The sequence below is a fragment of the Scatophagus argus genome, chromosome 14, assembly GCF_020382885.2.
Source record: "Scatophagus argus isolate fScaArg1 chromosome 14, fScaArg1.pri, whole genome shotgun sequence".
Taxonomy (NCBI): Eukaryota; Metazoa; Chordata; class Actinopteri; family Scatophagidae; genus Scatophagus; species Scatophagus argus.
In genome coordinates, this window is record NC_058506.1 from 2334523 (window position 1) to 2354769 (window position 20247).

At 39.3% G+C, this 20247-nt stretch overlaps 1 protein-coding gene across 1 annotated transcript; it reads left to right on the top strand.

Moving 5' to 3' along the window:
- The first annotated feature begins 5460 nt into the window (after positions 1–5460).
- Positions 5461–13390, top strand: tmem218 (transmembrane protein 218). The gene is made up of 3 exons (XM_046410044.1): positions 5461–5916; positions 6672–6774; positions 11909–13390. Exons 1-3 carry the CDS (start codon positions 5807–5809, stop codon positions 12041–12043), a joined length of 348 nt encoding a protein of 115 aa, XP_046266000.1. The 5' UTR covers positions 5461–5806; the 3' UTR covers positions 12044–13390.
- Positions 13391–20247: the final 6857 nt, after the last annotated feature.

Here is a 20247-nt window from a genome sequence, read left to right on the forward strand (position 1 = left end):
ACAACTTATGTGTCTACTTATGCGTAAGTACCAATGCTGTTGTTCAACACAATACCACTGCAGCGTCACTGCAGTCTCCGAACTTATTAACCATGCCACCGTCATATGCTGGGTGTATTTTCGTGACATCTTTATGTCCTTCCAGAAACAAAGCTTCGTGATGTTGACAGTATGGAGGATCATTAAATTTGCCTGCTGCTTCTCTTGGAGAATAAATCAAGCCAATCCATCTCTCTCCGACCCTGCTCCCTGGTGGCTTACTTAGAGCCATGCCAACGCAGCACTGGCTGTGGAATGAGCAAGGGTAAGCATGCAAGGGCTGTCTTTAAGCTGAGCTGTCTGGCCATATAAACAGGCCTCCGCCTTCTCTTGAGAGCAATAGGGATCAAGCGGGCTTAGTGGGCATGACCTGTGAGGGTCCAGACGGGGCTAAAACATGCAACACAACACAACAAAATTGTCTTAACCATTGCTGCTCGATTGAACATGAGAAAACTAGCCTATATCACTATGCTCGCGGGCCCGGAACAGGACCTAGATGCACTCCGCTGAGGATACCCAGCAGACTACAGCCTTATGAATAATTCTGAACATCCTCTCTCTTTTTTCCTGCCTGATTTAAGTAAGTGAGGCCCTCAAAAACAACATCTAAAAATCTGATTGCAAAGAAAATGAAATCTGCAATGTAAGGCCTATTAGTCTTACAATACTATCAAAAAAACTTAAACCTTCTCAGAAATGATGCATTGGTTTCTTTGGCACCACGCAGGGTGGAATTAGAGGCAAAGGCGAAGGAAATGACAAGACATTTGCCCGTGGTTTAATTTCCTCGATTGCTTTATGGCCATACATAAATGCTTAAATTGGTTTGTAACATATGCTCTCCTCGCTCTGTTTACTTCCTTCATTTAGTGTGACTGAATCGCTTTATTAGTGATTATCCCCCAAAAGCTGCAGGAATGCACAGCATCACACCTCATCATGTAATTTACCCATATAGTAGGAAAGGGAATATGCAAATAGTGTTGGAGTATTTTACAGCATCAAATATGCCCCTGGGCTGCTTGTCCAATGACACAAATCATCAATTAAGATCTCAGCAGGGTTTAGGGATAAACTAAATTGGCATTACCTCTATCTGACAATATGTAGAGCTGTGTGGGGTACATCACAACAAAGAACAAACATCACTGAGGGTGGTTAGTAGTGATGCATTTTGACTCATGTCTGTGTGTGTGTGTGTGTGTGTGTGTGCACACTTTCAAAATTCATTCCCAGCTGAATCATCCACTTTGAGAAGCTGAGGTGGCACACAACACAATCATTCGAATTGGGTAAAAGGTAACAGACCTTCTTTTGGTCTTTCGACAGCGACTCACAGCATCAACAACGGTGTCTTTCAAAGCATTTACTTTCACAGGCAGAGCGAGTTGAGCTCCTCGTGGGATTTTATGCTCAGCTATCTGCACCTGCCGAATGTGTTTGACGGAGGGAGCTAAAGTGGTCTAAATCGCCATTGTGATTTCTCAGGGAAGCAGATGATTAGTAAACAAATGGCTCAGGAATATTTAATTAAGCTAATGTACTCCCGGTGCTCTGTCTATAGTCTTTGCAGAGACGGGCCTTTACTTCAGTTGCAATATACAGTTGAAGCATTTTTACCACTGACAGATTAGAAACAGTAACTGTTAGATAACAATAAAGTTGTATTTCCTGAGTTTTACATTCAGCAACGTATGATGATAATGTGTTGTTGATTTTTTTTTTTTTTTTTTTTCAAATTTAGAAGAGTTTGCCAAATTCATGTACTGGTATATTTTTGTGATATCTGAGGGGAACAGATGAGTCATCTGGGTTTGACTCATAAATAAAACGACCAAAACACATCAGACAACCTGCAGATTTGCGCTTTTTCAACCACAAGATTATTAAAATCAAATCAAACAAAGCGGCAGTTTTCAACACAGGGGTTCCGCCAAATCACACTGACGGCATTTCATGCCAGTAAATGTCTGCTGTGAGTGAAATAGTCGTTTGAGTAATTGTGGAATAAAGTAGTCATCAGAAATAGAAAGTAGTGAGTGGCACACAAAGAAGGCCAGTGTTCAGTTGAGAGAGGTTTTGCAGGGCAGGAAAGGCAGAGAGTAAACATTAGACCTCACTGAGATGTGGATAGTTTGAGCAACAGAAACACTTCAATAAAAGAATTCACCAAGAAATGCAAAAAAACTGCTGACTGAGCTTCAAAAACACAGACAGCTGAGGCAAACAGCTGTGTTTTGCTTTACATTTTTCTGGAATAAATACAAGACTAAAGTTGTTTTACTCTAGAAAACTGTTCGTCATCAGCTCCAAACAGAAATCACATCAAGTTAGGCATATAAAAAAAATAAATTCACAGGAAAATATGAGCTATTTAAATTAACAATAAACAAACTACAGAAGATACATATTTTCATCTGTTCAGCGTTAGTATACTGTGGGTATTTGTTTATTTTTGTCACTAACAAACAGAAACAGCAACACACACACATACACACACAGAGACGCTACAGTCTAGACTAAAATTACTATGACTAAAAAATGCTGAATTAACTTGGATCAAATCTGAACTATTTTACACTGAAAAACCTGTACCTTTTGTTCACATACGCACAAACTTTGCCTGTCAAAATAAAAGCTTTTAAACTCGAATTAAACAAGCTATGTAACTTCAGCATGAGGAAAACGGTGTTAGCAAATGAAAAGACGACAAAACAGGGCTTTTGCGCGGAAGATTCACACATTCAGATATTTACTGTACATTAACAAATAATCAGAATGCGATGACAAAGCAACAGAAATAACAGCAGCTTCCTGAGCCTTCACGCTTATTCCGTCCGATCCGGTCACTATAATCATTATCAGTCTCTAAATTACAACCTTTTGCAAAAAAGCATCCGCCAAACAATACAATACGTCCTAGATACTTGCATCACAAACATTACCGACATGTTTTTTTGTTGTTGTTGTTGTTGGGTTTTTTTGAATTTTTTTTTTGGTTTTTTTATGCCTTTTTTTTTAAATCCATACGCCGCATCAAGCAAAAGAGAAAAAATCCACTGGTCTTTCAGTCCAGCACAAAAATGCATCTCCTCTCTTTTCCCTCCCTCGTTTTTCTCCCCCACCTCGACTCCCCCTCCCTTTCCCACTCTCTCTCTCCCTCCCTCTCTCTCTCTCTCTCTCTCTCTCTCTCTCTCTCGCTCTCTCTCTCTCTGTGGCCTGGCTGGCTGTCTGACTGTATGAATAATGTCCTGCCTTTTGTAATGAAGGGGGGGTAAAGGGGAAAAAGGACGCTGAAGTGGTAAAGCCCTGCTCCCATGCACTGACATTGAAAATGAATGACAGCTTACCTGCATGCCAATCTTCATCAGACTGACACTGGGCTGACAGCACAGCCTATACTCCTCCACACAGCCGGTGACGTCAGCCATGCCAGGCCCCTCCCACCTCCATCTCCATCTCAGCTCCCCGCTTTCCCAGCGCCGGGCTGCTGATGCCTTCCAGTGTCCATGGGAAATACGGCAATCACGAGATTGGCAACCCCACGCAAACACAGTTTCAAAGCAAGCTCTAAAAACAAATTACATATCCTGGTTGTTGCTGATTACTTGAATAATAATATATAATAATAATTTTAAATAAAATATTTAGGCCTAGAGGCTATCTGCATTTTCAGTATCAACCACAAGAAATATCTCCTCTGGGTTCTATTTTGCAGTAAACACAAATACACCAAAGACTAACATGGAAATTGAAAAGCATCTTGTCTTTTTCAGTTGTTCCATTTGCTCCCAGTTTGCTATGAAACTGAGACAAGAGCATCAATGAGGGTAAACATGTAGAATGGGACTCAGGCTGTGAGGGTGAAGAGAAAGTGTCTTCAAGCTTTAGCCTACAAGACAGATTTCAGAATCCAGGCTTTGTGTTATTTGTTGCAAGACGCCAATTAATCTCATGTTAATTCTGCAGTTTTCCAGCAGTGAACTAAAGATCTCCTAGGCCCACGAGTCACCCCGTTTTATATGTTAAACTACTGAATTATAGTTACCAAAGAAACAATCATGATATGAAACCCATGAATGTGTAACTGATAAACTGCATTTCAGCATTTGTTCATCAGTCTAATATCGGCTATATGTTGACTTAATGTAGTTTATTTTTCTTACCTATTTGGATTAGTAGTGAGTGAGCCTCAAACAGAAACAATACCCTGGATGATGTTAAGAATCAGAGAATAATGCTCGACATGCTCTGTCCAGCACTAAACAACAACAAGTCTTTTAATCAGCCTGATTTTGTTGAGATTAGGGAGTTCAAGGCAAAAACAGTGAGAACACCAAACTCATTGCATAGTTTGGTAGTTTGGTGTGAGTAGCCTGTTGATTGCTATAAACTGTTTAAAAAGAATTCAGTCCCTCAGTAACCGAATCAGTCACAAACGCTGCATTTCCGTATTTTACGATGGTCACATAAAGGCAGCACGTTTTCTTCCACGCCAAGGCACCACCACTTCGAGTGGGACTGGAACGCACGCGCCGAAACGCACATGCCTTAAAAAACGCGGATGTGGCCAGCCCCCTGTCGGTCTGCATTAGCAGTTACATTCTTCAAAAACACTGATGGTGCCCCCGAGAACCACGGCTGCGAATAAGAACCCCAATAGACAGAGATTTCTGCTGAGACCAAAAATGGTCTGGATGTTCCCTGTTAAAACGCAAAGAAAGATGACTTGATTTCAAGAGAAGATAGGCCTACTGCAGAAATCCTCTTGTCCACGACAATGGATATGAACGGATATAAAGCCTTGCAGTTTAGAGAAACTGGAGTGTTTTGAGCTTTAACTGCGCCTTAATGTGTGTAGCCTATATTCTAACCTTCTTGGAATCTTCATGCGGTTCACTTCGGTGGTTTAATACACTGTGAAGCGCATCACCTTTGCATCACTTGCTGTAAACTAGCAGTATAATCGACCTGGTGCGGAAATGCATGTTAAACAGGCGCACTTTAACTTTAAAACAGAAGCTGCTATAACTGCTCCGTCCAATAACAGCCAGGAAAATGCACTGAGCAACCACCAGCAAAATGAATGTATGAACACCTATACACATTCATAGGCCGAGCTGTAGCATATAAGTAGATGTTTATTAAACGTGCTCCCTGCTGGAATATAAAATTGCTGTCTGCCTAAAATAGCAAAGTACCGTTCGTACCCTTCGAGATGCGTGTACGTTAGTAAGCTTAGTGGATGCTTTAATGAGCATATGTTTTTCTGTTTAAGTATGCAGAACAAGGTTGAAAGACCATGTGGGTATTGTGTGATTGGTAAAAATTCAGACGAGCGAAGTCAAGTCCTGGGGCGATGTATTGTTCCGCTTTTCAGTAACGACGAATACGATTGGCCCGTCAAGAGTTCGTATACCCAATGAAATTCTAGATTGCTGTTACCAGGAAGCAGAAGACGCTGGAGAACAGTTAAGCTATCCATGGATGTACATCCATGAGTATATCATTTATACTAATTATTACTTGAGAACAGACGGATTAATGCGCGGGTTAATCATAAATGATATTTTTCGCAACTGTCGGTCTTAGCATAGCAAAGCTAGAAGCTAACGTCCCCTTACAACGGGGAGAGTTACCGCTAACTAAGCTGACTTGTTAACTTGCTACAGTATTAATAGTATTAGTACAGAATAACAGCACGAACGTCGCCTGATAAATCGTATATTACCTAGCTCTCTGATTACCCGTTTCGTCTTGAAATATGGCAAATACCGTGTTAGAAGTCGGCACGGGCGTTTTTGTCATTGCGGTCGTGTGGATTGCGGCTCTTGTGTTTGGGATGATCCTGCTGAGAGCATCCGGATCGGCGAAGTGAGTGACAACAGAGACGACAGCACGTACACATACACAAGTCCGCTTAGAAAATGTGTGCAGAAGAATAGCCTACACAGGAGTCAGTTCATTTGATTTAAATGATTCAGTGTCATGTTCTGAAACAGAAATAACATCAACTGTGGTTTGTTTTTGTTTGGTTTTGTTTTTTCAAATTTTGGAAATTCGGCATATTGTTTGACTTATGCAGCTCTGTGATAAAATGCAAAAAAATCGCTGGTTAATATCTTTGAATATTGAACACGGTGGGGTGTTAAAAGGAGGAAAAATGTAGGAATATCAAGAAGGCAAAAAATGTGAGATGAGAAAAATGTGTTGAACCAACATATTTGAACTCTTTTTTTCCTTGATCTCACATCAAAACGTTGCAGTTCTTAAAATATAATCTTTAGATTATAATTTTTGGTTTTATGCCATCTAAATGTTTAGTTGTCTCCCCAGAGAGATCAGTAAACTACTGTTTCTCGCCTCTTATTTTTTATGATTAATTAATTATGCCTACATGCTGCTATATAAATTGATTGCTGGGAACATGCACATTGTATGGCATGCAATGTAACACCAAACAATGCAATTACAGTGAGAAAGGCACAAAGAATGGCATTTCAAATGGTGCTACAGGTAACCCTGAATTTGGTGCAAGTCTTAGTAAATCAGCAGTTGTTATGCTAGCCTTCTCATATTTGCTGTGTGTATGTCTTTTTGTGTGCGTGCGTGCACGTGCGTGTTGCCAGGCTGGGAGTTATTCCTGTTTTCCTCCTGGCTCTCAGCATCACTTTGGGGCTGGTGTTTTTCCCTCGCAGCCCAGAGACAACCCCCCCTTTCAAAGAGACAGAGGTGAGCTGCATGCACTGATCTCACACAGCTCAGATACTCACATCCTCCATACCTCAGGTCCAATCCAGGATATATGTGAGTCTGTTGTACTCTATCAAAATGCAGTTACCATAGATAAGTGTTTGCACGAGACCTGTGAACAACTTGAAAATTCAATGTATGATTTATATTTTTTACTATACTGCTGTCCAATCTATGTCAAATAAATACAACAAATCGGCATTATATCAGACCAACTATTGCATTAAAAACGCAAAGACTTGTGCTCTTGTCATCTGTTATTGTGGCTCATGCATAATGACAACATAATGTACATCAGTTGGAAATAAAAGCAGGCCTGGGATGTTTTCATTTTTGTTGTGAGGCCATTTGGCTTTCATTACCACCAAATGGTTTGGATACTGAAACCACTGAGTGAAAATGAGGATTCAGATCGCACAAATAGCTTACTTTAGCTGAGTGGTCATCTCTTGGACACTAATGGACTCCCAGAAATTGTATTTAATTACATATAGAGTTTGTTCTCTTCATGTATTATGAGAAATTTAAGAATGTTTGAGGATATAAACTCTATTTAGGTTTGACGTAGGTAATTATAAACAACTTATCCCAAATAAAAACCTTATCTGTGATATAAGTCTGTATCCACAGTACTGTATACCTGTAAAAAGCATGTATCATTCTATGTGCACTTCTGTGCATGCACTTGTTGTAAAAGGCCTGTTCTGCTTTATCTTAGTCCAACAGCAACACAGAACAAACACTCCCCCATGTTGCCTCCGGGTCGTGCCAGTAAGCCGGCCAGATCTGCCAAGCAAGCTGCCACCCCGTAGAAATAGCAGAGCAGTGCAGCGTCCTGGCCAGTTCACATTTTATAGCCTTAGTGCAAAGACAGATACCAGACCAGCAACAGAGGAAGGCAGCAAAATGTGACTTCCTGGGGTTTTGTACAAGGCTTATGTGTAAATCCAACCCACGTCCGCTTCACGAATTGATTCCAGTGTTTAAAAGAGGTCGTGTATAAAATCACACGTAATAATGACACATTATAGTGGTAGTAAAAACTCACCGTCACCCATTGGTTTGCTTCATGCAGAGTTCTCAACATTTATGTATTCTCAAGTGACCTGTTATATCATTTAATTATACGGGTATTAATAAAATATTTAATTTTAAGAGGAGCTTTCATGATTGTAGAATGTAACAGTTATAAGATGTCTTCCTGCAGTGGTTTATTTTTTTTCATTAAATTAAACATTTTCATTCTGCTTATTTTATGGGGTAGTTTTTACATCATAATGGAATAGAATACCACCTTAATTATTCAAAATGGTATCTTCAGGAAAACATCAAAACACAATTCATGCACAATCCAGGTAATAAATTGCAATGCACAAAACTTAAGAAAAACACCCCAAGAAAAAGATTGAAATGAGGTTTCTCAGACTTGAGAACAGCAGCAGTGGGATAACTAGCCAGAGGCATTGTGTAGCACCTACGGGAGTTTATCTCAGAGAATGTGGATAACAGAGAATGCGAATAGGGTCCACACACTGGGTAATGCTCCCATGAACATTTAGAACTTCTATGAGATGTTTCAGGTCCAAGCTCTTCTTCAGACATGAAAAAGTACAGCATTTACTAAACCACCTAAATATACCGTAACAGGATCAGCAGGTAAGAAAACAAAACTAATTAACTAATTAAATGTTAAATTTGTTAAATATGGCATGTTACATAAATATATACTATATAATAAAATGCATATTCAAGGACTAGAAAAAGCCATCCATATATAAAGTGCACATGGGTATACAAAAAAGGAATGTACAAAGTGCCAAAGTAAACTAAAAGCCTTGTACAGTACCTCAGGTTTAAAAAATTAGAGCTGAACAGTTACTGGAAAAATGACCAAAATCACACTATGGCTGACTACATTCTCCAAATCACAGGAGCTGCCAGTTTTTGACACAAATAAAATGTGTCACAATATACCATTACTAATCATATTCTCCAGATGTATGGGGCTCGTTTGCTACAAACTGCAGCCAAAATCACATCATAATGAAATGCCACAATTATCATTCTCACTAAAAGTGCGTCTCGTATTGCAGTATTTATCAAAATAATTTAAATCTGATTTTTTTTAATTTTGTTTTATTCATTTTGCATATTTTTTTTCCCTTAAATGAACCTGAAGATAAAAAAAAAAAAAAAAAAATTAAAAAAACTGCTTCACTGATCTTTTTGCAAGTTGTGTTGTGGTATAGACTAATTTTTAGCACATACAAAAATCTTACCTGCAAGCAGAGAAATAATGTGTATGAGTGTGTTTGTCGCTGTGTGTGTGGGTGTGTATAAGTGAGGACTGTATTACACAAAAGTAAAATATTGTAATTCCAATTAGGCCCAGTCCCAGACAAAGGGTGGGGGTGTTTTATATCACCCCCCGCCTGCATGCTTCCACCCGTGTGCTCAATGGCACATTAATAAAACATGGCCCACACTTTGGGGTCCTGCTTGCTGTGTAATTGGCAAATTAAAAAGTAAGATGTGTTAAATGCATTTGTAAGAGACAGTATATATCATCTCCACCTTTCCAAGACACCAGCGGATGTACACACACACACACGCACATGCACACCTCTACTCTCATTTCATGACAGTCCCTGTCAAATCTGTCTTTCTTCAGTGATATTGCTGATGCTTCTCTGGTATTATCTGGCTTAAGGGAGTTTTCTCAGTTTGTATTTGCATATTCATGGGTGGATCATGATCTCAATATTAACACAGACCCACAGCAGCTATCAGTGAAGTGTTGATTAAATCTATCAGAGACAACTTTATGAATTCTAAACTTCTTCTAGCTAAAGCATTGCCAGCACCAGTATAGAGGATCTATTTTTCTTGTGCCTTGTTTGCTTTAGATTTGTTAAACGGCGTATTTCTCCAGCTGGCTGCAGTGTTGTGTGGTTTGTGTCCCCACTGATTATCCGTATAAAAGAACAGCAGGATCAGAAAATAACCAGCACTCCAGAATCAGCATTTGGTTTCCAGCAGTTGGGAGAATGCAACAACAAAACATGCTATGTCTTCAAATGCTGCAAGTTATTCCCTGAACACACACACACTCTCATTCATTCATATTATGAATCAGTAACCTCTGCTTGGCAATATGTCAGAACCTGTTTAGTGGATTGAATTCATGCCATGGTTTCATCAGGAGATATAGTGATACATAAGGTTTGAAGGTCAGATATGTTTATTGAATAGAAGGGATACAGTGGTTATTGACCTGACCGATTATTTAATTCAATATTCTACATTTTTCTGAATATGAGCAGTTTTCCACGCCACACTGGAGACATTTCAAAGCACATTCAGCCATAGACTGAGACCACTGAGGAGCACCACAGAATGCCACAGGAGGTCTTTCCTACTAGTGGTCATCAAACTCTATAACGCCTCGCTGTTTGTTAGGGAAGAGAGCTGAAACGGGCTGAATCGTGGACATATTTGCACAATTTTAATTATTGTGAGGAAATACAATACAATTTTGCAAATAATAATAATACACAACATCTATATCAATTCTTACCATCATTTCAATATGCAATGGTTCCACAATGATTCCACAATATCACATGTGCAATGTCCATTCACAGTATCATGCCTGTCACTTTATCTTTGTTAATTTTTTTTCTTTAAGAAAAAAAAAGCTGCTAATGTTCTATGCTAGGCACTGGTTTCACTTACTTATCTCATATTCAGTATTTTGTACTCCAGCCATCTTATTATTTTTACTATTATTTTCTGTAATAACTAGAATCAGCGGGTGTCCCCGACCCGGGAAATGCACTGGTGTCTCAGCAATTTGTTTCGCAATTTATTTTGTCCTTAGCCTGTAAATAGCCTACTGTAATGTGCTCTTTTAAGCAACCTCTGGCACAAGAATTTCCTTCGGGACTAATAAAGTTCTATCTAATCTTATATTATCTTATCTTTTTTTCCTTCCATGATTGAGTGTTTGAGTAAGTAACACTTGAGTAAATGTTTACTGAATAAAATGTACTGTGTTCTTCCTAATAATGGTTATGTGTCTCCTTGATTACAGTAATTGGTATCTGTATCAGCCCTGAGGAAACCATGTCAGTTGATCCCTCTTCAGTAGTTGCCAGTCATAGATGCTGCATATCAAATTCACGAGGCACCTTCATCAATGCTTTGCACATTCATATTGCATCTCACTCTTCAGCCCGCATAGCATTAGGATCAGTTACTAAACTCAGGTTATTGGCTGCTACTGCATGGCAGTCCAATACCAGTGTTCGTATTTGTCTTTCTGAGATTTGGGTACAGTCATTTTCTATGTGTAGCATAACAAGAGGTTGAACTTGGCATTACTTAAGTGGAGATGTTAATACACTGACTTTGTTATTATATTTTGGCAAATTTTAATTGCATTCTTCAAGTGTTCTAAAATCACTGTTTTGTAACAACAAGGACAGTGTTTAATGCGAGTCAGTCATGTATGGTTAATGTGTTAGACGAGGTCTGTACTGGAGCAGATACATTAAATCAATGCATCACTACTTATTGTAAATGTGCATTTCACTAAAATCATAAACTAGTAATTAATAGTAAACTGTAGTCTTGAATGCAAACTGAATTGAGCTGAAGAAGGAAAAAGGAAATTTGACATTTAGGACCCGAAATCTACCATTCATAGTGTGTTTGGTTTGGCTTTCATTTCTCTGTCCCACAGATGAAAAAGTCATAACAGCAGGTCTCCTAAATGCAGCACAGAGTCTGGCAGTTTATCATTCAGGATTATCTCTAATTAAATCTAAGTATGCATCCATGTAGCCAGATACGTATTCTTCTCTCAGAGTTCACAGCTGACAAGCAGTTTGTCCCAAAAAGAAGCCAGCCAAAAAATAACACTGCTGCTACAATGAGATTTTGTGAAAGCCCTTTCCTGACATCTAGTGGCTAACAGAGGAAATACTGAATTCATGAACTGCCATGTTTTTCCCTTTGAGGCTAAATGCTATTCACTAAGTAAAAATAATACTGTACTGTGTAATTATTTAGAACTCTTAACAGTGAGTGTGGTCACTCTTTCTCTTTGCAGATAGTGGACACTTTGTTCATCGGCCGCTATGTACTGCTGGCTGTGGCGAGCGCAGTCTTCCTGGTGGTGTTCTTCATGCTGCTCCCCTTTCATTTCCTGGAGCCAGTCTATGCCAAGGCTTTAAAAACACAGTAGAGTTGCCAGGTTCAGAGCTGGTGCTGGGATCACATCACTGATGTACACAACTTAAGACAAGCAGGGCTGACAAGAGGCCCCCCGTCATGTGGACACAGACTACAGAGTGCATCCTAAACAGAAACAGAAGGACAGCCGGTGTTTTCTTCATGGCCAACTGTAACTGTTTGTAGGTTGTTGACTGTTTATGTACAACCAGCAGAAATGAGATATCAGGTTATGTATTTATATTGTTTTATGCTTAAACATGAGATGAAGAAGTCTTTTATTCATTTTTTTTTATATATGGTTTTTGTATATGGTTCTACAGTAATTCCTAGTCAACCAGCGCTGAAACACTTTCTCCACCTTTTATAAAGAAATCAAATTCCACACATTCCACACTGATTTGTCTTATTTTTATTACTGACTCTTCTAATATGTTGATTCCTGAAGTACTGAAGTACTAGCTGAGGTCTAAAATGTTACTGACAGTACATGACACACGTTCAACTCAGGATGTCCCAGTGCACAGAGTGAAAGTACAGTCATAAATGTATGTCTCATTTGCAGCTGTTTGCAGCCTGGAGATTTATGGCCCTTCAAGATTGACTAATAAACAGTGTTGTTATATGTTTTAGTTGTCAAGACTTAATACATTTTGCATGGAGCGGAAATGAAATAGATAATAGATGCAGATGAAAATTTGCATTAAGCAAAGTCTGATACAATACATCAAATGGCAACATTAATTTTGTACATGGTCATTTACAAAATTAAATAAATTCAACATGAGAAGCCGATTTTAGTTGAAAATCTCATGTACTGCTTCTCCAGATTTTTCTGTACTGAAAAGCTGAATACAAGCTGAAGACTAACCAGTAGTGTAGAGTGAGGTTGTCTGATATTATCCTGCATGAAGAAAATGTCATTTTTACCATTACTATCAAATAGGGATCAAATTGTTCATGGTGTAGTGATATTCACACATTAATTTAAAATCAGTGGAAGTGGAAGTTGGTTCAAGTTGTGTACATTACTGTTGAATTTTGATTGGTGCCGGTATCTTGGTGAATTATTTGCACTTTTCTGAGGTGAATATTCTTTTTAAAGTGAATCAACCTCTTTCTCTGGCCAGCAGTTAAACCTGTTCACGTAACTGGTTCATTACCATCACTTGTGGAGTTTTCTCACTCATCATCTTGTTGACTGTGTATACATGTTTATGATCAACCCCTGGTGACCATTCAGTTTATTACATGGACTAGCTTTTGCTTTCTTGACAACAGTTAAATAAGAAGATTGGTACAACTATTTTTGTACGAAATTTATGACTAGCTGGCTTCCAAACATTACAGAATCCGCCTACCCCTACCTCGACAGCTACTTAACACGTTTATTTTTTGTTGTTGTTGTTGTTTGTGTGTTTGTTTAGTCCATACAAAACCAGATGTAAAACAACAATTTGCCAGTTTTCAAGGGCATATGTGAACTTCAGAGGTGCTGATATATTATTTTACCTTTGGACAGACTTGTCCAAACTGTTTCCTTTTGCCTCCAGTCTTTATGCTACTTCATATTTAACATTCAGACACAACAGTAGTGTCAATCTTCTGATCAAGCTCACATCAAGAGAGTGAAGAAGTGAATTTCTCAAATTGTCCAACTATTTAGGAAACAAATTCCGAGCCAGGCCAACTAGTAGGAAGGGACGTTGCTAGTTTATGTGTGTTTTGGGCTGCAGCTTTGTCAAACCTTCACAGGACAGATGTTATATGTGTAACCAACAGATTTCTGAGTGAAATATTTTTTAGAAGCTATACTTGTATCATTGTGCTTTTCTATTCTACATTTTGGTTCCACATTTTGCCAACCATTGAATCATATCCCATACTGTGTTGTCAGTACTTTGACAAACACAGCACAGCATTCACATGGTTATGATGTTGATTCCATGGGATATGTATAAGTAATGAGCTTTTGTAGTCTAGAGGCTCAATTATAAACACTTGCCCCCCTCCCACATCCATTTTAAAAGTGTGAAGCCCGAGGAGACGTGGAGTGGAATTCCAACCAGGTTGATGAAAGAGAATCTAATGAATCAAAACCAATCCTATTAGTTCCGGCCCACATCTCCATACTGTGGTCCTTTTTCTGCACAACAATCCACCACATGATTTCACACAAGCTGGGGAACTGGGGGATTTCAGCAGGGTGGAATAGGGGATCTAAAACCTTTCAACCTGGAGGGACTTGTTGCCTGTAATTGACCGCATGATTACCGCAAAACATGATCTTAGCCCTTGCACAAAGTGGCACTGAGAAACAAGCTGATTTAAGTACACTGAAAGTAAAGGAACTGGCAAAGATGTTCCCTTTAACTTCAACAGAAGCTTTTTGGCTCTATCACTTTGACTTATCAGCAAAATTGCTTTTTTAAAACATCATGCAATTTATATGTCAAGGTCACAATGCAAGAGATGGTTACATCAATTTCTTCACTGTCTTGCAGCCTGCAAACTCAAGGTCTTTGCAATCCCTGAAGTGTGGATCTAGAAGATCTGACAGTATTCCTTGGCTTGCTCTCTCGTTCTCACACGCTCTCTCACTCTACCTCACCCTTTAGTCTTTCTCTCTCCCCCATCTTTCTCTCTCCCTCAATCCTTTCCTCATTTTTGCTACTAAACTCTGTCTCTGGGGAGTGGGAAAATGAGCAGAACAAAGCATGTGGGGGTTTGAGGATCATTTGGAACTGGCAGACAGAGTCTTTGTGGCGCAGCCAGCTGGACATATAAAGAGATGGGGGCGGGTGAGATAGAGAAAGGGGGAGCAATGCAGGGGCAAAGAAGTGTGAGCAGAAAGCTCAGGGTGCTTGGTTTTGAAACTGTGGAGGGGACTGGGTGTGCTCCTCTCTGGTAGATCCTGCATTCAGATGCACTCAAGCAGAACTTCTGGCTTGCCGTTCACATCCTCAGTCACCTTGCCCTCTGTTTGTGATATGGATACCGTCACCGCCCCAGCTACCTCTCACAACACCAAAAATCCATTAAGGATTTCAACCAAAGTTGGTGCACTTATCCCAAAAGAATGTGATTCAGTTCATGTTAAATCAAGCAGATGGTAATGTTTGCCATGCTTTCAGAAAGTTTGGTAAATAAAACTTGATGAGTCCTTCATGTGGAAAAATTGAAAATGCACATTTTAAATCCTTAGGCTTGGATTAAATAAGAGTTTACTAGCCAACAAGGAGATGTTTGGAAAACTTGCACACATCAGAGTTTACTGGCTGGTTATTTCACTATACTTTGAAAGAGTTGGTGATAGAACATGGAAATGAACCGGAGCCTTGTCACCCCAGCAACAAACTATGCAGTTCTGGGGCCAAGAAGAGTTTTTTTTTCTTGGCGCTGCATGGTTGTGCTCTATTATGCACTTTTGTATCTAGCCAAGGGATGCTATCATTGCAAAACGCATTAGGGGGGCAAAATCCGCAAACTGAGATCCTGGTGTTGCCTTGGCCTTTTACCTCTCTCAGGGGGACGATGAAGGCCTAGATTAGAGGTTAGGTCGCTCACCAATAGCCCACTGCTGCTTGGACATGACACCCCATCACGGGGCGAAGCTCGACCCTGTGGAGGGGGTCCATTTTGACTGTGCTTAAGACATGATTGAATATTGGCCAGGCTTAGAAAGGCAATGGCTACACTGATCAAAGAGGTTGTTCACAATAGTTGAACATGGGTGGCCACAGTGGTCCACAGAGCATACTCAGAGGTTGCACAGGCTCCAACTTTTTTAATAGTTTGGCCTTTGAATTCACCTACGTTTAGATACAGTTTGGCAAAAAAAGATCAACACTAACAAAAATGAAGTGATTGAAATATATGCAACGACTTGATAAAAATGTAAGTTGATTTGAGTATCACTGTGGAAATATATGGGTAATTATTTTTAAGCATACCTCTAAGATTTTTTGATAGAGATAGATGTGCTTTTCATAATTTTTAACTACATAATTGAATATTCATGTACAAACATATCAGTCACAGATTATTATTTAAAAACTGATTATTTTTATATATTTATTAAAACATGACTGTTTTTAGGGGGTTTTACTACAGCTGTGTTTCTCACTTAAGTTTTCATTTTGTTCACTATGTCATGTTCATGATGGAGTAGAGAATGAAAAAGAAAATGAGAGAATCATTTTGATTGAGGAGGGAAGTTGCTTTGTATTCTGGTGGTACAGCAGCAGATACTTATGTATCTATTGCCAGAATACAGCAAGGAAGCACAAGCTGTGGCTGTAGTGAGTTTAAAGTATCCTTGAGATTTCGTGCAGACACCTGACCCTCACTGATATCACTGATGCTCAGAAGATGGGTGCCAATGATGACTGGATGGGTTTAATTTCTGTACAGATCCTTTCTGCAATATTACACAACTCAGGTAACAATCTCAGCACTTTTAGTGAGTTTGACTTTGACAGGTGGAGTTGTCCCAAAGAATTATGTTGCAGCCACTGTTCCTGTGTCACAGCTGGCAGCTTAGGAGTTCTAATGGACCAGTTCCAACTCTTTTGGTAAATAAGAGTCATTTACGCACCAAAATATGTAAACATAGGCCTAGGTTTAAAATACCAAAATTCCCCTTCGAAATAGTCAAATAAACATTTTGATGTAAACTATGTAAGAGAAACTTCAATTTTTAATCAAAATATTTTTGTTGCAATGCAATGGCCAGCAGGGTCTGTTTTGAACACCAACCTGCTTGAACAAGGCAACATATTATGGCAGAGAGTGTAAATAAATGTAGTCTGTGTTCTGTATTTGATATAAAAATCGACCATTTAAACTCAGAAAATGTAATTTCTTTCTTTCTCAGTTCTGTAGTGGAATTTATTATTTTGAAAAGAGTGTTCTAATCTACAGTACTTTTTATGAACCCTGTTTGTTTGTGTTTACAGGCAGATAAAACACAGAAACCAAATCAGAAATGTAATCTCTGCACACTCTGGGAGTCCATTCAAATCAGACAGGCTGACTGTGTTTGAAATTAAGGCAGAACATTCTGACAAGGTTGACTTGGTACTTTTGTTTGCTCCTTATGGGCAAGCCAAGATGATGTATGAGACTCATACTGTGCAGACAGGCAGCTACAAATTTGCTTGGCTAGTTGACTGGTGGGAGGTTGGGTAGTGAGTTTGAGGGGGGCACAAGTTGTCCCTTTAAAGCAATGCAGTGAAAAAAAGAGAAGCCTTTGTGGCCTTTTTGTCTTTTTTATGCTGTTGTTTGTCAAAAGAAACAAGGTTCTTCTTGGTCAAGAATTTACATTTGAACATTTAAACTCTAAATGAAAATGTTATGTTATGAGGAAGAACACAAGTTTACTCTCTTTGACAAATATGAATACAGCAAATTAACTTCATATCTTTCTCTGTGTATCTTTTTTTATATTTAATTTGCTCATTTTACATTAAAAACAATTGCTTTCAGAATGATCACAAAAGAGATTTACTTATTCAATTTATATTATGCTCATAACATATACACATAATCAGAAATTCTTCTGCTGCATTTGATCAGTCACATTTGATTAATGGAACAGATCTAACTTTGGAAAACAGGCCTCTCTGTGTTTCCTCCCCCTTATTTCAACCTCCTCTCTCCTCCCTCCTCCCCTAGACTCAGCCTTGTTTTCTGCCCCCCCCACCCCCTTATCCCATGCAGAATGAATGGCACAGATGTTGTTGGACAAGACAGTACCCCTTGGTCCCCTTCCCCTCACTATTCGCTCAGCATGAGGTCTGAAACTTGTTTTTTGATCATTGTTTCCCCCCATCTTCTCCCTCCTCGGGGGGAAAAAGGACCCGAAGAGGAGGGAGATGGGGAGACCAAGAGCAGCCAAATCAAAGAGGGAGGAAGAGGAGCACACAACTATGTTTAAGGAATATGAACAAAGCATACTGTTTGACTATTTCCAAATAACAAGTGGTGCCTAGGACAGGTCACAGGTTGAATGCATGTGGAGTAGCACAGCAGCTAATTCGGGATTTGCTGAGAGTATACATGGTTCTGTGGAGTTGCAGTAGGGGTTTGGGTCGTGTATCCAGGAAGTCTTAAGCGAAGATGCGGGTTGGTGCGTGGCTTCTCTGGGCGTCCTGTTTCTACACCTGGGCAGAGTACTCTCAGAGGTGCAAATGCCAAGATATCTGTCCAACAGAGCCAGAACTGAACAAGGGGTCAAAGACGTGGGTCAAGGAGCATGTTCGTCACAGTGTTGGACACCACCACCACACGCCTCACAGGAACAGGCCACACCGTAGGAAAGGTGAGCCCATAACTCTCACAACTTTTTAGACTGGAGGCATGCAACACTGAATGCTTCTGCACATGAACTGATGTTCTGTCACACAAAGTATGTAGATGTAATGCAATAATAGGCAGACTTCTGACGCATCTTACGAGCTAAGATCAGCTGCTTATCTGTGTCACTACACCATATATTATTTTATATTATTTTAAAATATAAATAAATCTGAGCAAAAGAGTTCTGCTCTGTCAACACTGACTTTACTTCCTCCTTGTTTGGTGTCCCACAGACCCCACTGATAACAATAATAATAATGATAATACATTTTTTACTCTTCACTTTATACGTCTTTGACTGATTAATGCTGAAACAGAAGATGTAGAAAAGTTAATGTTAAAGTAGAAACTCTTCTACTGCCACAAGCTCAGCGGAGCACATTGGATGACCTTAAAGTGCTGCTCAATACAAAATTACAAAGAAATCAGCGGTATGTATGTGATATAGTGTCTAACAGTGTCTAATAGTGTTTGGGGGAAGTTAGACGCTAGATGAGTCAAGCTTGAACAAATGCATAACTCACTGGAAAAGGTTACGAAGTATCAAGCTATAAACCAATGTCAAATATATTTTTAAGTTGTAATAAATGCCAAGCATTCCATTACTGTCTTTTCCCAGTGTATTGTGTACATTTTTCACAGTTATCCAAATGTTTAACACCATGATGCTGCAGAGAACCCACCTGCTTAAAGCTGCTGTGAGAAACAGAATCATGCTCTAAGTGTATGTAAAATAAAAAAAATATTTTAAGAGTGCATATATCACATATAATATTTTATTCTTCAGAGATGGATTACTCAACAAATTGATTCAGGGAAAATGCAATTGTGATGGAACGCAGTTAGCTATAGTGTATCTGAGATAAAAACATTATTGCATACGTGAAGGAGAATGTTATGCTGTCCCCACTCTTTAATTATTTCTGTGAGGTTAAGTCACTTAGACACAGAGGTGTAACAATCCAGAATACATTTTTGTTTAAACCAGCTTAAAGCAGTCATTCCTGTTGACAGTGATTGTTGATTCCTTTACAAAACACACTTGAATTACACTCAGAATTGACTCTCAAGTCACTTTTTATCGCATTCCTCACTATAGCTGACACATTCTTTCTTTTTTGCACGCCGTCCCGCCCTCCGTGGCTGTTGCAATACTCCTCCTGACCTTTGGTCTACAGCCTAAAAGAGGTTCCTTCCCTCGGCACATCTCAGCCCAGCACCATTCCCATGGGTTGTGTTTAGCCAGGACTCATCCTTCATCCCCTCTAAACCTTTTGTTGCAGACTGAAAGCTGGCCGATGGCGGGGCCATCAAGCCCAAGTTGTTGGATCAATATAAACATCCATCACTTAGCTCCGGGCTTTTCTGAGCCTCACAATGAACAGCTCACTAAACAATACTTTATTTATGTGAGCCATTTGAAGGAATTAACTAGTAGTAGTTCACTTATTTCTGGGTCGCCCTCGCTTTGCTGCAATGGAATTTCGAGGTAATTCTGAAGCGGTTTTACTCCTTCCCTCAGTTACATTTGAGCCAGATCAAAGTTTTTTCACCTTACAACATGACATCACAGTAAAAGCAAAGTTACTATGATTTTCCAAGAGTCGCGCCACTGCAATTCACAATCAGTTTTAATTTCTTGCAGGGATAACATATTTCTGACCTAACTTTCCTCAATAGGAACAGAGTCTTGTTGACATTAAACCTTAACCCTGTTAGAACAATTTCCTCTCCTATTTTTTTGTCCTGACCCAATGAGTAGTTGTAGCACCTACATTTCCTTTGTGCATTGCACTGTGGGACAATAACGTCCATCAACAGAACAATCGAGTATTTTTAGTGTACATACTGACTTTT

What these genes read in the sequence shown, in the direction of transcription:
- tmem218 (XM_046410044.1), top strand. Translation starts at nt 5,807, where the DNA reads ATGGCAAATACCGTGTTAGAAGTCGGCACGGGCGTTTTTGTCATTGCG. An exon ending in AGAGCATCCGGATCGGCGAA is followed by an intron (nt 5,917 to 6,671) that starts GTGAGTGACAAC and finishes GCGTGTTGCCAG; the next exon opens with GCTGGGAGTTATTCCTGTTT. An exon ending in CCCCTTTCAAAGAGACAGAG is followed by an intron (nt 6,775 to 11,908) that starts GTGAGCTGCATG and finishes TTCTCTTTGCAG; the next exon opens with ATAGTGGACACTTTGTTCAT.